Source organism: Entelurus aequoreus, linkage group LG16 (genome assembly GCF_033978785.1).
Source record: "Entelurus aequoreus isolate RoL-2023_Sb linkage group LG16, RoL_Eaeq_v1.1, whole genome shotgun sequence".
Taxonomy (NCBI): Eukaryota; Metazoa; Chordata; class Actinopteri; order Syngnathiformes; family Syngnathidae; genus Entelurus; species Entelurus aequoreus.
Window position 1 is genome coordinate 22,557,255 of NC_084746.1, and position 16,964 is coordinate 22,574,218.

General features: G+C 40.2%; 1 protein-coding gene across 6 annotated transcripts in view; it reads right to left on the reverse strand.

Annotated features, from left to right (window-relative positions):
* Positions 1 to 16,964, reverse strand: part of vps9d1 (VPS9 domain containing 1) — a 104,876-nt gene that overhangs the window by 75,378 nt on the left and 12,534 nt on the right. For 5 of the 6 annotated variants that reach the window (XR_009821320.1, XR_009821319.1, XM_062022386.1 and 2 more), the window contains exons 5-6: positions 16,883 to 16,963; positions 10,460 to 10,571 (exon numbers count right to left, since the gene is read on the reverse strand). Coding sequence is in view for 4 of the 6 variants with exons in the window: in XM_062022386.1 (XP_061878370.1) it covers positions 10,460 to 10,571; positions 16,883 to 16,963 (193 nt within the window). In the remaining 2 variants the exon portion in view is untranslated. The remainder of the gene's footprint in view (positions 1 to 10,459; positions 10,572 to 16,882; position 16,964) is intronic. The other variant, XM_062022389.1, reaches the window with a different exon arrangement.

Sequence of the window (16,964 nt, forward strand, 5' to 3'; positions counted from 1 at the left end):
CGCGTGACGTCAATAGTTAAACGGAAGTATTCGGACACCATTGAATCCAATACAAAAAAGCTCTGTTTTCATCTCAAAATTCCACAGTATTCTGGACATCTGTGTTGGTGAATCTTTTGCAATTTGTTTAATGAACAATGAAGACTGCAAAGAAGAAAGTTGTAGGTGGGATCGGTGTATTAGCGGCTGGCTGTAGCAACACAACCAGGAGGACTTTGACTTGGATAGCAGACGCGCTAGCCGACGCTAGCCGACGCTAGCCGCCGACCGCACGGATGATCGGGTGAAGTCCTACGTCCTTCCGTCGATCGCTGGAACACAGGTGAGCACGGGTGTTGATGAGCAGATGAGGGCTGGCTGGCGTAGGTGGAGCGCTAATGTTTTTATCATAGCTCAGTGAGGTCCCGTTGCTAAGTTAGCTTCAATGGCGTCGTTAGCAACAGCATTGTTAAGCTTCGCCAAGCTGGAAAGCATTAACCGTGTATTTACAGGTCCATGGTTTAATAGTATTGTTGATTTTCTGTCTATCCTTCCAGTCAGGGGTTTATTTCTTTGATTGATTCATTGAGACTTTTATTAGTAGGTTGCACAGTGAAGTACATATTCCGTACAATTGACCACTAAATGGTAACACCCGAATAAGTTTTTCAACTTGTTTAAGTCGGGGTCCACTTAAATTGATTCATGATACAGATATATACTATCATATACACTATCATCATAATACAGTCATCACATAAGATAATCACATTGAATTATTTACATTATTTACAATCAGGGGTGTGGAGGGGGGGGGGGGAATATGGACATCAAGTAGTGGACATAGAGAGAGAGAGAGAGAGAGAGAGAGAGAGAGAGAGAGAGAGAGAGAGAGAGAGAGAGAGAGAGAGAGAGAGATCAGAAGGCATAAGAAAAAGAAAAAGTATCTGCATTTGATTGTTTACATTTGATTATTAGCAATCCAGGGAGGGTGTTAGTTTAGGGTTGTAGCTGCCTGGAGGTGAACTTTTATTGCGGTTTTGAAGGAGCATAGAGATGCCCTTTCTTTTATACCTGTTGGGAGCGCATTCCACATTGATGTGGCATAGAAAGAGAATGAGTTAAGACCTTTGTTAGTTCGGAATCTGGGTTCAACGTGGTTAGTGGAGCACCCCCTGGTGTTGTGGTTATGGCGGTCATTTACGTTAAGGAAGTAGTTTGACATGTACTTCGGTATCAGGGAGGTGTAGCGGATTTTATAGACTAGGCTCAGTGCAAGTTGTTTAACTCTGTCCTCCACCTTGAGCCAGCCCACTTTAGAGAAGTGGGTAGGAGTGAGGTGGGATCTGGGGTGGAGGTCTAGAAGTAACCTGACTAGCTTGTTCTGAGATGATTGGAGTTTAGATTTGAGGGTTTTGGAGGTGCTAGGGTACCAGGAGGTGCATGCGTAATCGAAAAAGGGTTGAACGAGAGTTCCCGCCAGAATCCTCAAGGTGCTTTTGTTGACCAGAGAGGAAATTCTGTAGAGAAATCTCGTTCGTTGGTTAACCTTTTTGATTACCTTGGTTGCCATTTTATCACAGGAAAGGTTAGCCTCTAGAATGGAACCTAGGTAGGTGACCTCATCTTTCCTGGTGATAACAATGTCACCTACTTTTATAGTGAAGTCATTGACTTTCTTAAGTTTGATGTGGGACCCAAACAGGATGGATTCTGTTTTACCCAAGTGTATGGATAGCTTGTTGTCAGCAAGCCAGGTGCAAGTTCTACAGAGCTCAGCACTGAGGATTTTCTCCACCTGTGACTTGTCCTTGCCGGATACCAGCAAGGCAGAGTCATCCGCAAACAAAAACAATTCACAGTCGCATGCCGATGACATGTCGTTTATGTATATTAGGAACAGTAAAGGTCCCAATATACTGCCTTGGGGGACTCCACAGCTCACCGAGAGGGGGGGGGGGGGGGGACACGGTGCCGTTCACCTCTACCACCTGCTCCCTCCCCTCCAAGCTCCATGAGGTTTTGTTAAATCCGATTGCTCTGAGCTTATCCAACAGTATAGCGTGGTTAACGGTGTCAAAGGCCTTCTGAAGGTCCAGCATGACCATGCCGCAGTATTTGCCCGCGTCCACCTCATGTTTGATGTGGTCGGTCAGATAGAGAAGGCATGTGTCAGTGGAGTGGTTAGTTCTGAAGCCGGATTGGAATTTGTACATGAGTTTATTAGTGGCAAGGTAACTATCGACCTGTTCATAAACTATTTTCTCCATTACTTTCGAAACGGAACTGAGAATAGAAACAGGTCGGTAGTTGCCAGGTTCCAATTTGCTTCCTTTTTTAAAGAGGGGAGTTACTCTTGCTATCTTAAAATCTTTTGGTACTTGGCCTTGTGTAATTGATAGGTTTATTATGTGCGTGATGATCGGGGCAATGATGGAGGCAGAGTCCCTGAGGAATCTGGAGGGAATATTATCAAGGCCGGTGGCCTTGTTAGGGTGGAGCGCGCTCAATTTTTTAAACACCTCATCAGCTGTGACCATTTCTAATTTGAAATCATCGTTGAATACTCCTAGCTTTCTGTAGAAGGCTTTAATGTGTTCTACACCAAAGCGACCAGAGTGGTGGGACAGCTTGTTGACAAGAGTTGCGGCTATGCTGGTGAAAAAGATGTTAAGTCTGCGAGCTACCTCCATTTTGTCTGTAATGAGGGAGTCACCCTCCTTGATGCTGATGTTGGTGAGTCTTGTTTTAAGTTTCTGGCTGCAACCAGGAAGCTGGTTGTTGAGAATTTTCCAGAGCTCATGTGGCTTATTTGTGTTTTCCTCTATTTTGTCGTTAATGTAATTTTTTTTTAAGGATTTAGTCAGGTTGGTTTACTTATTTCTTAATTTATTGCATTGCTTTTTGAGAGTTAAAAGGAGTAATTTGAGGTTGATATTATTGGGTTGTTTATCTACTTCTGTTTTACATTTTTGGTATTCAGAGTATTTCCTGTCTCTGTCTTTTATGGCAGCTAATAGGTCCGGATTCATCCATGGTTCCGAGCGGGCTTTGATCCTGACTGTTTTCACTGGAGCCATGTCATTTAGTATTTTTAGGAACGCCGTTTTGAAGCGATCCCAAGCAACATCGACCAGGTTGCTCGCGAGCACAGGGGACCAGTCCCACTCATCTAATTTTAAATTTAAATTGTCATTGGAGTATTTTTTGGAGTATTTTTCTTTTGTTTCTATCTGCATTTAAGCACGATGCTATCACGTTAACTCCGTAGCTAAAGAGCTTCACCGATGTATTGTCGTGGAGATAAAAGTCACTGTGAATGTCCATTTCGCGTTCTCGAATCTCATTATCAAGAGGATATAGTATCCGAGGTGGTTTAAAATACAAATCCGTGATCCACAATAGAAAAAGAAGAGAGCGTGGAATCCAATGAGCCAGCTTGTACCTAAGTTACGGTCAGAGCGAAAAAAGATGTGTCCTGCACTGCACTCTAGTCCTTCACTCTCACGTTCCTCATCCACGAATCTTTCATCCTGGTTCAAATTAATGGGGTAATTGTCGCTTTCTCGGTCCGAATCGCTCTCGCTGCTAGGGAAATGTGAGGAGCCTTTCAACTTGTGACGTCACGCTACTTCCGGTACAGGCAAGGCTTTTTTTATCAGCGACCAAAAGTTGCGAACTTTATCGTTGATGTTCTCTACTAAATCCTTTCAGCAAAAATATGGCAATATCGCGAAATGATCAAGTATGACACATAGAATGGATCTGCTATCCCCGTTTAAATAAAAAAAATCATTTCAGAAGGCCTTTAAATAGAAAAAAGGCAACAAGAGAAGTATCCCACAATTCTCTTTTGTAAATTAAATCTGTACAGAAAATATGGAAATCTACATCAACAATAGGATGTGCCTGATTACCGTAATTTCCGGACTATAAGCCGCACCTGACTATAAGCCGCGCCAGCTAAATTTAGGGGAAAATACAGATTGCTCCATATATAAGCCGCACCCGACTATAAGCCGCAGGGTTTTGATGTGTAATTACCGTAGTATATAGGGGTTCCTGCTACCACGGAGGGGATTGTCGGGACAGAGATGACTGTTTGGGAACGCAAAGCGTCCCATTTATTAACAATAAATCTTTCAATCATTCAATCAAACTTTCACATCTTTGACATGGCGAACAGCATTCGTGCAGAGTACAAATAATACAACGGTGCAAAGTAATACAAAGTGCTCGCATGTACGTTATCAAAATAACCAGCCTACCGGTATATGAAAAGTCAGTCTTTAATCATTGTGTCATCGTCTTCCTCCTGCGTACTAAAACCACCGAAATCCTCTTCGTCTGTGTCGGAGAAGAACAGGCCGTAAATAAGCCGCACCGTTGTATAAGCCGCAGGGACCAGAACGAGAGGAAAAAGTAGCGGCTTATAGTCCGGAAATTACGGTAGATGGACAGAACAAAAAAAACTCTAAAAAGAGACTGATTTCAGATTTCATTTGTGCCTTAAAGCAGTGGTCCCCAACCTTTTTTCCACCAGTGACCGGTTTAATGTATGCATTATTTTCACGGACCGCCTTCCTACATGTGACAGATAAAAACAGCAAAAAAAATTAGCAAGAAAAATTTGCCTTTGGCTACAATCTGGCACATTAACATTTGATATGTCCATTAATGTACTCTAACAAAGGAATTGTACTAACCATCTATTAACAAGCTTATTGGCCAAATGTATTTACTTGTAAATGTACCAACAGATTAAGTGAAATAGGACTGAACAGACCTACTCCCAGTATAAACAAGAACACAAAACATAATGACAAATAAAGAGAAAAAAAAGTTTCATTCTAAGGTTGGGGTCTCTAATAGATGACCCTGGGCTAAGCTAGATAAAACGTCTAGGAAATTGAGTTTGATACACGCTTCCACCATCCTAGTCACTGCCGTTGTGTCTTTGGGCAAGATACTTTACCCACCTGCTCCCAGTGCCACCCACACTGGTTTAAATCTAACTTAGATAATGGGTTTCGCTATGTAAAGCGCTTTGAGTCACTCGAGACAAGCGCTATAAAAATATAATGGGAGCCAATATTATACTTTGAAAATTATTTGAAGCTTACTTAAGCCTGTTTTGCATTGATTACTTTTTACGCTAACAATTGTATGGAATAAGAGAAAAATATTTATTATTTTGTTGATATGGTTATATCGTTTTTTTTTCTACCTCATTACTGTACAGTGTTCACAAATAAGTTTATGTCTTGTGTTTTCTTATGATTAAAATGGCGAACTACACGCTAATTTGTATTAGAAATGGCAACAGCGGAGGATGCATGTGCATGTACGAACCAGTCTGCCCCACAACAAAACCATTAAGAAAAAAAAAGGAGCTTATTGACTACATCATCGGACTACAACAATCCGCTGACAGTTTTCCCAATTTGGGACGTCACCAATTGTGCACATTTCTAAGGCAAAATTATTTTCTAAGTATCTCCGCAATGCCTACATGGTTTGATTTCAAATGTTCGGGACTTACTCAAATACACAAACAGAGGTACCAATAGGCAAGAAAAGTTGGTTTTGCATAATAGGTCCCCTTTGAAATAAATCATCATGCAATTGTTTAGTCCAAAATATTCATTTAATCCCTTCAAGCCATGCGACCCATACTCATCCAATTGCATATTTGCCAACCCTCACGAATTTTCCGGGAGGCTCCCGAATTTCAGTGCCTCTCCCGAAAATCTCGCGGGACAACCATTCTCCCAAAAATCTCCCGATTTCAAGCCGGACAACTATATTGGGGGCGTGCCTTAAAGGCACTGCCTTTAGCGTCCTCTCTCACCTGAAAAGGAGACTATTATATATATCTCCGTTATCCATAGGTTTATCTACAACCCATAAAGTAGGCAGGCACGGAACTATTTCTCAGTGTGTGTTTATTCCAGCCGGCACGTTAATACACTGACACACAACATCCGGATTCCCATCATGCATTGCTTCAAAACTACGGCAATTTCCAGCCGGACAAACAATATTGGGGGCATGCCTTAAAGGCACTGCCTTTAGCGTCCTCTCACCTGAAAAGGAGACTATTATATATGTCTCCGTTATCCATAAGTTTATCTTTAAGGATGTGTTCCCGGATTCAGAGTTCGCTCGCCAGTACACAAATGGCAGAACAAAAGCCACTCAAATTCATGCGGCATGGCACGATTGTATCATCATATTAGCAATGATACTTGGATACACACATGTATTTCTGCATCTTGGTGCATTTGTAGCTTTGAAAAAATGATTTCCCTTACATAGAGATTAGCATGTCTAAATAATTCTAAAAATACAACTTAACATGAAAACTAAAAAAAGCACAACAGTGAATATGGTAGAAATAGTGAAAGGTAAGTGTTTTTTTTTTTTTTAAAGTAAGCAGCAAGTACAGTACAGTTAGTAGAACAACTGTGTTTTCATTACTGTACTATATATATATATATATATATATATATATATATATATATATATATATATATATATATATATATATATATATATATATATATATATATATATATACAAACCCCGTTTCCATATGAGTTGGGAAATTGTGTTAGATGTAAATATAAACGGAATACAATGATTTGCAAATCCTTTTCAACCCATATTCAATTGAATGCACTACAAAGACAAGATATTTGATGTTCAAACTCATAAACTTTTTTTTTTTTTTGCAAATAATAATTAACTTAGAATTTCGTGTTGCAACCATGAAATTCTAAGTTAATTGCCAAAGTAGTTGGGAAAGGGCATGTTCACCACTGTGTTACATGGCCTTTCCTTTTAACAACACTCAGTAAATGTTTGGGAACTGAGTTGACACATTTTTTAAGCTTCTCAGGTGGAATTCTTTCCCATTCTTGCTTGATGTACAGCTTAAGTTGTTCTACAGTCCGGGCGTCTCCGTTGTGGTATTTTAGGCTTCATAATGCGCCACACATTTTCAATGGGAGACAGGTCTGGACTACAGGCAGGCCAGTCTAGTACCCGCACTCTTTTACTATGAAGCCACGTTGATGTAACACGTGGCTTGCCATTGTCTTGCTGAAATAAGCAGGGGCGTCCATGGTAACGTTGCTTGGAAGGCAACATATGTTTCTCCAAAACCTGTATGTACCTTTCAGCATTAATGGCGCCTTCACAGATGTGTAAGTTACCCATGTCTTGGGCACTAATACACCCCCATACCATCACAGATGCTGGCTTTTCAACTTTGCGCCTATAACAATCCGGATGGTTCTTTTCCTCTTTGGTCCGGAGGACACGACGTCCACAGTTTCCAAAAACAATTTGAAATGTGGACTCGTCAGACCACAGAACACTTTTCCACTTTGTATCAGTCCATCTTAGATGAGCTCAGGCCCAGCGAAGCCGACAGCGTTTCTGGGTGTTGTTGATAAACGGTTTTCGCCTTGCATAGGAGAGTTATAACTTGCACTTACAGATGTAGCGACCAACTGTAGTTACTGACAGTGGGTTTCTGAAGTGTTCCTGAGCCCATGTGGTGATATCCTTTACACACTGATGTCGCTTGTTGATGCAGTACAGCCTGAGGGATCGAAGGTCACGGGCTTAGCTGCTTACGTGCAGTGATTTCTCCAGATTCGCTGAACCCTTTGATGATATTACGGACCGTAGATTGTGAAATCCCTAAATTCCTTGCAATAGCTGGTTGAGAAAGGTTTTTTTAAACTGTTCAACAATTTGCTCAAGCATTTGTTGACAAAGTGGTGACCCTCGCCCCATCCTTGTTTGTGAATGACTGAGCATTTCATGGAATCTACTTTTATACCCAATCATGGCACCCACCTGTTCCCAATTTGCCTGTTCACCTGTGGGATGTTCCAAATAAGTGTTTGATGAGCATTCCTCAACTTTATCAGTATTTATTGTTACCATTCCCAACTTTTTTGTCACGTGTTGCTGGCATCAAATTCTAAAGTTAATGATTATTTGCAAAAAAAATTTTTTTTATCAGTTTGAACATCAAATATGTTGTCTTTGTAGCATATTCAACTGAATATGGGTTGAAAATGATTTGCAAATCATTGTATTCCGTTTATATTTACATCTAACACAATTTCCCAACTCATATGGAAACGGGGTTTGTATATATATACAAACCCCGTTTCCATATGAATTGGGAAATTGTGTTAGATGTAAATTTAAACGGGATACATCTAACACAATTTCCTAACTCATATGGAAACGGGGTTTGTATATATATATACACAAACCCCGTTTCCATATGAGTTGGGAAATTGTGTTAGATGTAAATATAAACGGGAATAGGTGGGTGCCATGATTGGGTATAAAAACAGCTTCCCAAAAAATGCTCAGTCTTTCACAACAAAGGATGGGGCGAGGTACACCCCTTTGTCCACAACTGCGTGAGCAAATAGTCAAACAGTTTAAGAACAACGTTTCTCAAAGTGCAATTGCAAGAAATGTAGGGATTTCAACATCTACGGTCCATAATATCATCAAAAGGTTCAGAGAATGTGGAGAAATCACTCTACGTAAGCAGCATGGCCGGAAACCAACATTGAATGACCGTGACCTTCGATCCCTCAGACGGCACTGTATCAAAAACCGACATCAATCTCTAAAGGATATCACCACATGGGCTCAGGAACACTTTAGAAAACCACTGTCACTAAATACAGTTGGTCGCTACATCTGTAAGTGCAAGTTAAAGCTCTACTATGCAAAGCGAAAGCCATTTATCAACAACATCCAGAAACGCCGCCGGCTTCTCTGGGCCCGAGATCATCTAAGATGGACTCATGCAAAGTGGAAAAGTGTTCTGTGGTCTGACGAGTCCACATTTCAAATTGTTTTTGGAAATATTCGACATTGTGTCATCCGGACCAAAGGGGAAGCGAACCATCCAGACTGTTATCGACGCAAAGTTCAGAAGCCAGCATCTGTGATGGTATGGGGGTGCATTAGTGCCCAAGGCATAGGTAACTTACACATCTGTGAAGGCACCATTAATGCTGAAAGGTACATACAGGTTTTGGAACAACATATGCTGCCATCTAAGCGCCGTCTTTTTCATGGACGCCCCTGCTTATTTCAGCAAGACAATGCCAAGCCACATTCAGCACATTTGTGTTACAACAGCGTTGCTTTGTAAAAAAAGAGTGCAGGTACTTTCCTGGCCCGCCTGCAGTCCAGACCTGTCTCCCATCGAAAATGTGTGGCGCATTATGAAGCGTAAAATACGACAGCGGAGACCCCGGACTGTTGAACGACTGAAGCTCTACATAAAACAAGAATGGGAAAGAATTCCACTTCAACAATTAGTTTCCTCAGTTCCCAATCGTTTATTGAGTGTTGTTAAAAGAAAAGGTGATGTAACACAGTGGTGAACATGCCCTTTCCCAACTACTTTGGCACGTGTTGCAGCCATGAAATTCTAAGTTAATTATTATTTGCAAAAAAATAAATAAAGTTTATGAGTTTGAACATCAAATATCTTGTCTTTGTAGTGCATTAAATTGAATATGGGTTGAAAGGGATTTTCAAATCATTGTATTCCGTTTATATTTACATCTAACACAATTTCCCAACTCATATGGAAACGGGGTTTGTATATATATATATATATATATATATATATATATATATATATATATATATATATATATATATATATATATACACTATCGTTCAAAAGTTTGGGGTCACATTGAAATGTCCTTATTTTTGAAGGAAAAGCACTGTACTTTTCAATGAAGATAACTTTAAACTAGTCTTAACTTTAAAGAAATACACTCTATACATTGCTAATGTGGTAAATGACAATTCTAGCTGCAAATGTCTGGTTTTTGGTGCAATATCTACTAAGGTGTATAGAGGCCCATTTTCAGCAACTGTCACTCCAGTGTTCTAATGGTACAATGTGTTTGCTCATTGGCTCAGAAGGCTAATTGATGATTAGAAAACCCTTGTGCAATCATGTTCACACATCTGAAAACAGTTTAGCTCGTTACAGAAGCTACAAAACTTCCTTTGAGCAGATTGAGTTTCTGGAGCATCACATTTGTGGGGTCAATTAAACGCTCTAAATGGCCAGAAAAAGAGAACTTTCATCTGAAACTCGACAGTCTATTCTTGTTCTTAGAAATGAAGGCTATTCCACAAAAATGTTTGGGTGACCCCAAACTTTTGAACGGTAGTGTATATATATATATATATAATATAAGAAATAACTTTATTTTCATTGAATTCTAGCTATAAATATACTCCTCCCCCACCACGCCCACCCCCCACTTCCTCAATCTCCCCAATTTGGAGGTCTCAAGGTTGGCAAGTATGTCCAATTGTGTCCCCCTCATATCTGAAATCTAAATTTTGTCCTTGTTCGTCCACGTTTAATGCGCGCACACACACAAACACACACACACACACTTACTAAAGAAGTCTTCTGATAGGCTTGACCAGGTGTGAGTCTTGCCAGGCGAGCCTCATAATTGGCTTTTAGCTTCTGATTCAAATGTGAGGCTTCTTCAATAGGTGTCAGCTCCCTGGAGCACACAAGCAGTGTTTCAAAATGATATAAAACATTATCACTATAATTCTAATAACACATTACTATCATACAGTGCTTTTCTAAATACTTGCTTGATTGACGAGTAGGAAAATAAAGACATGAGTTTGGAGAAATTTCTGGAAGGTTGAGAGTGTTGCAGAGTTTAAAAAAAAAATTATATTCCAGTGTCACAGGAAATATAAAAATTGGTCATAGAAAATATATTAGAAACTGCAGCTTGAATTAACTTCAATCTTTCCAGATTTTGCCAAATTCATGCGGCATGGCACGATTGTATCATCATATTAGCAATGACATTTGGATACACACATGTATTTCTGCATCTTGGTGCATTTGTAGCTTTGAAAAAATGATTTCCTTTACATAGAGATTAGCATGTCTAAATCATTCGAAAAATACAACTTAACATGAAAACTAAAAAAAACAGTGAATATTGTAAAAACAGAAAAAAGACCAACAAAAAAGCTCCTAATAACATTAATAAAACAAAAAGCTGGAATGAAAGCTGTTTTATGTATAATTTAATAACATTTCTTTAAAATTTTTTATTTATTTTAAAGTAAAAAATATCCTGTTGGGGCTGCATCCTTTGATAGGAATAAATGACTTACAAAGACTTGCTTAGTTTTTAAATACAAATTCCACTTGTAATGGAATGAAACATATCATTTCTAGAGGAAGGAAAGGCTGGAGATGTGTGTTAAGTTTTAGGTGTTAAGATACAGGATTTTTTCATAAGGTCACAATATGGACAAAAATATTAAATATAATATCCCCTGCTCAGTCAGTGCACTGTCCTTGCAATAATACTAAGATAAAATATTTAAAAGAGTACAAAATTACATATTTCTTCTGACATTGCAGTTACATAGAAAACACATGTAATGGTTACGTGGAAAAAACGAATCGGACAGACTAATTACTGCAGGAAACAGCGATGTAATCTCGTGAAAGTAAACAAACTAGGGAATCAGGATACGATCATCTATGAATGAGATCAGCCGATACCAATCACATGTATTAACTGTAATTTTCTTAATGTATTTATGGTGAGTGCTATTAGACTTCGACTTTCTTTATTGTCATTCAAATTTGAACTTTATAGTACAGATAAGAACGCAATTTCATTGCATTAGCTCGTTGTAGTGCAGGATAAAAGAGCAATAAGGTGCAGAGTGTTAGCATTTACAAAAGAAGGTGCAGATATAAATAGATTACTGTACAGATAAATATATTGCACTTTTGCATATGCATCCACGTTTACGGATGCATATTATATTGTCTTTATAGTCCAGCGAGTTAATCTGTTTTTTGGGGGAATTGAGGAGATTATTATGATGCTTTCAAGAGTTCTTATGGCCTGAGGGAAGAAGCTGTTACAGAACCTGGAGGTTCTGCTACGGAGGCTGCGGAACCTCTTTCCAGAGTCCAGCAGTGAGAACAGTCCTTGATGGGGGTGGGAGGAGTCTCTACTGATTTTCTGCGCCCTGGTCAGGCAGCGGCTTTTTGCGATCTCCCGGATAGGAGGAAAAGGAGTCATGATGATCTTTTCCGTTGTCCTCATCACTCTCTGCAGAGACTTCCGGTCTGAGGCACTGCAGGCTCCAGTCCAGACAGAGATGCTGTTGGTCAGCAGGCTCTCTATAGTGCCTCTGTAGATTTTGGTGAGAATGGGGGAGGGAGCTATGCTCTTTTCATCCAACGCAAAAAGTGCATGCGCAAATGAGCTCTTTTTATAAGAGCTCCGGTGTGTAGGGACCAGGTCAGATTGACAGTTATCTGCACCCCCAGGAACTTGGTGCTGCTTACTATCTCCACTGCTGTGCCGTTGATGAAGAGTGGAGTGTGGCTGGACTGGTGACTCCTGAAGTCGACGATGATCTCCTTGGTCTTGTCGACGTTCAGGACCAGGTTGTTGGTTATGCACCAGTCAAACAGATGTTTTACCTCCTTCCTGTAGTCCATGTCGTTTTTGTCCTGGCTGAGGCCCACTACTGTTGTATCTGTCCGCATACTTCACATTGTGGTTAGTAGTGGACCTGGCGCAGCAGTCATGGGTCATCAGTGTGAACAGCAGCAGATTCAGGACGCAGCCCTGGGGGGAGCCGGTGCTCAGGGAGATGGCACTGGAGGTGTTGTCGCCCACTCTCACAGACTGGGGTCTGTCTGTTAGGAAGTCAAGGAGCCAGTTGCATAGGGGGGTGCTGAATCTAAGGGGGGAACTGAATCCAAGGGGGGCCAGTTTGCTCACCAGGTGCTGCGGGATGATTGTGCTGAACGCCGAGTTGAAGTCCAGAAACAACATCTGCACGTGTATGTTCTTTCCTTCCAGATGTTCTAAGCTCAAATGGAGTGCTAAGGAGATGGCGTCCTCTGTGGAGCGATTAGGGCAATAAGCAAACTGGTACGGGTCGAACTTGGGGGGGAAGTCTGGAGACAATATGTTCCTTTACCAGCCAGTGTACCAATATCAACACACAATTCATTCCTGCTTGCTCTCTCTTAGGGTGGATGCTCCCCTCTACACTCCCCTCATTTTTCCCTGCTTGGCTTCTTTGTCTCATCTTAACTTTCTAAGAGCCTCTCTTTTGCACTGTTCACTGAAATTTATAACATGGAATTGATAAACTGGTCTCTCAACGCAATTGACAAGAACTTCTCAACGAGAAGCTCAGGTTTGGGGTAAGCTGCCTGTCCTGACGGACCATTTGCTGTTGCTACACAATAGACTAGTGGGAGAAGTGGAGGGTCTGATGCCTGCCGATTCTTTCCGTTGAAGACATTGAAAATGTCTATCTATTTGGGACTTTGACAACAGGTCGCTCTGGTCTATCGACAAATTCTGAGGACAGTGGCAGCCTTTCAAGGAGCCCAGAGGATGCCTGTTGTGATTGATGGGATGGGCAGGGCTGTGGGCACTCAGCCTACGGTGATTTCTGGCCACTATCTCTTTATTTGCTGCAATGGAGGTCATTATTAACTTAGAGGAGCTACTCCCCACTGTGTATAAAAATACAGTTAGCTGCTAGCTGCCTATGTCAGCCAGAAAAAAAAAATCCAAGTATCCGCCAGAGGGGACCGACTCTTGTGATTGGCATTGAAAACCATTAATTGGCATTGGCTGATTCAACTTTTTCACATAAATTAGCTGATAATGATTGGTTGCTGATGCATCCCTGGATCCTTAAAACAAATACATAAATGAACACTTAAACAGGCACTTTTTCGGAATAAAAATAACACCGTAAACTACTACTATTTTCAAGTTGACGTCGACATACATGGTCAACTGCTTATGTCAACATAACATGTGACAGTCAAACGAGATTTCTATTTAAAATGTTCAGATTATTTGTACATGAAAAAAAGGTAAATTTACGCAAATGGAGTTAAAATAAAATGTCTATTTAAAAAAAAAAAACACACGTTAAAAACGCATTTATTGGCTGGCATGCAAATGTTGTCCAAGCCAGAAAAGGCAACTAGAGATGACTAGCACATAACACCTCTGTTCATCAATATAGATGACGTGTATATCATTTATAAAATCAGGGCACACTTATACGTAGTCCAATTGACTCTGAGTCTTATGGCGCAATATACTATAAAGTGCTCTATGAGTAAAACCATCCAATCTCTACCATGTTGATATGGAATAAGTTGCAAAAGAAATCTGTGTTGTGTTCTCTTCAATGAAATACTTTATTACTTTTATAGGTTGACTTTGTTAACTTTGGGAGGGTCATATTACCATTTATTTCCTACTTGTACCTCCTTTTTGTGGGGCTATATTTGCATCTATGTGACTCTCTATGTTACACATATATTACTAAAAATAATCACAATCTATTTGTGGGGATCCATCCCCATTAACTTTACTCTTAAAAAAAAAGACAACGCCATAGATTCGACTGGTTGTCGACAATGGAAAGATTTTACTGTGAAAATCCTCAGTGAAAGACTGCCCTAATGTTTACACTTTTATAGACTTAAGCCTGAAATATACTCTCGCGTCGCGTAGCTTGCATCCGTGGATTTTTGGGAGGTGCATGTAGGCCTACGCAAGCTACGCGACGCGAGAGTATACACCAGCCTTTACATTTTACTCTTGTTTTTTCATGATTATACTGTGATTTCTGTTGGGTTACTGTGCTTTCTGCTTTTCCACTGTTGTGGCACCTTTTTCTAGTCGGCGTTCACACTTGCTTTACTCAGCATTAGAGTGCACTCGCATTTGAGAACTGAGATCCTTCTTTCAGGCAATCTTGGTCCACCTGTTTGTTGCAGTCCTGGGTTTGGTGGACAGCGGTCACACTTGACCAAATGCAGTATGAGCAAAAGGACTAGAGCTGATTTTAAACTGAATGTGTGAACGCACACTTAAAGGGCCCCTTTAATGCTGACAACGTTGGCATGTATTTCATAGTTCTGTACATAAAATGTATGTCTACAGGTAAAATTTCCCCCAAAATAGACACAGTAGAGATTTTTGACTTGTTGTCTAACAGGTTTCAGCACATTTTTGAATGACCTACAGAAGACTAGAGACAATTTCACCGTAGCCACGTGTACATGGGCCACATTTATTTAATCTGATCAACATTCGGATTACAATATTACTGTGTACGTGGACCCTGAAAAAAACAATGCGATTACGTCTTGAATTTTCATGCATCACACCTTAAATCGAAATACTTTACTTTGGACATGCGCACCATATACCACAATAGGAAAGATGTGTTATTGTTTGTGCTATGGCGCCATCTTTTGGGCGAGTTCACTTTACTGCAGGTGCTGAAAAAGCAGTAGACTTCCACTGTAAACAAACATGGCTTTGTGCATTTCTGCTTGTCCGACGTTATCACGGTATATATTTATAATTTTTTCCTTATGTTCACTACTTTTGTTTTACCTCTCTTTTTGAAATGGAGCTGTTCTGTGCTTTTTATGTTGTGATTATGTACAGGTTGCGTCTTCTTGTTACAAGATTTTTTGTATGTGTCCCGAGAATAACAGTTAATGCTTGGAGTAGTTGTAATGTCCTGACAACTGGATCCTTTCTTTTATTGATAGATCGACACTTGACACTCAATAACATACTTTAGTTTTTGCTAATCTCGTTTTCACACAACAAACTCACAGCATATAATGCTACTTCTGTACAAGTTGAATGAGGGGAGACAGCAGCAGGAAAATTGCTTCATTCCAAGACTATTAAATACAGTATAGCTGGCATCAAAGACATGCGCAGTAAGGATAATTTCAAACCGAATCTCGGAAGTAGTGTTTTCATGCGCTACAATCAGAATGACTATCAGCATAAACCACCTGTTTCGATCGGATTTTAATTTTGATCCGATTGTGTGTGATCGGGTCAGAATATTTCAAATGGCGTGTTTACATGAAGCATTTTTATTCCGATCAAATGTGTCCATGTGCACATAGCTATTGTGTAGTATGTGTTTTGGTAGCATCTTCATCCTGAATCACGATATTTTCGCACAGAATTTAAAAGGAATTATCAATATGGCTGCCAGATGCATTGTTGCAGGTTGTATCAATACAACTAAAGAAGGGGTCAGCCCGCAAAAATATTTCCAAATGATGGGAATATGAGGAAAGTATGGCACTCTCCAGTCAAATTGACCTATGGGACGGCGTGGCGAAGTTGGTAGAGTGGCCGTGTCAGCAATCGGAGTGTTGCTGGTTACTGGGGTTCAATCCCCACCTTCTACCATCCTAGTCACGTCCGGTGTCCTTGGGCAAGACACTTCACCCTTGCTCCTGATGGCAGCTCCCGCCATCAGTGTGTGAATGTGTGTGTGAATGGGTGAATGTGGAAATACTGTCAAAGCGCTTTGAGTACCTTGAAGGTAGAAAAGCGCTATACAAGTATAACCCATTTATTTATCATTTATGCAAAATGGGACGAGCCAAGTGAAAGGAGTCTAATTTGCAGCGATCATTTCAATGATTTGGACTTTGAAGAAAAAACGTTTTGGTTGGAATTTTGTATGGAAAAAATGAAAAAGAAGATACGCTGCTAGCATTTTGTTTTTACGTCCTCATCTACTGATGTTTTTTTTCAAGATACTTGAGGAACCGCTGAAAGAGCATGAGGAAACACTGGCTATGGTGTCTTTGGAAAAGAAGGAGAGTCTGGAAATGACATTTATTTTATATTTAATTTTTGCTCATAATGTTATGCAGATAAATTTTAAAGTAATTATGGTCCAGGGCAAGAAAAAAATTTAACAAAATGATCAAAATAATAATTTTACATGCCTTTCTTCACACTTTCTATGCGGGGAAATTGGGCCCAGTTCTGTAGATGACATCACACCAAGAGGGGGCAACAAATTGAATC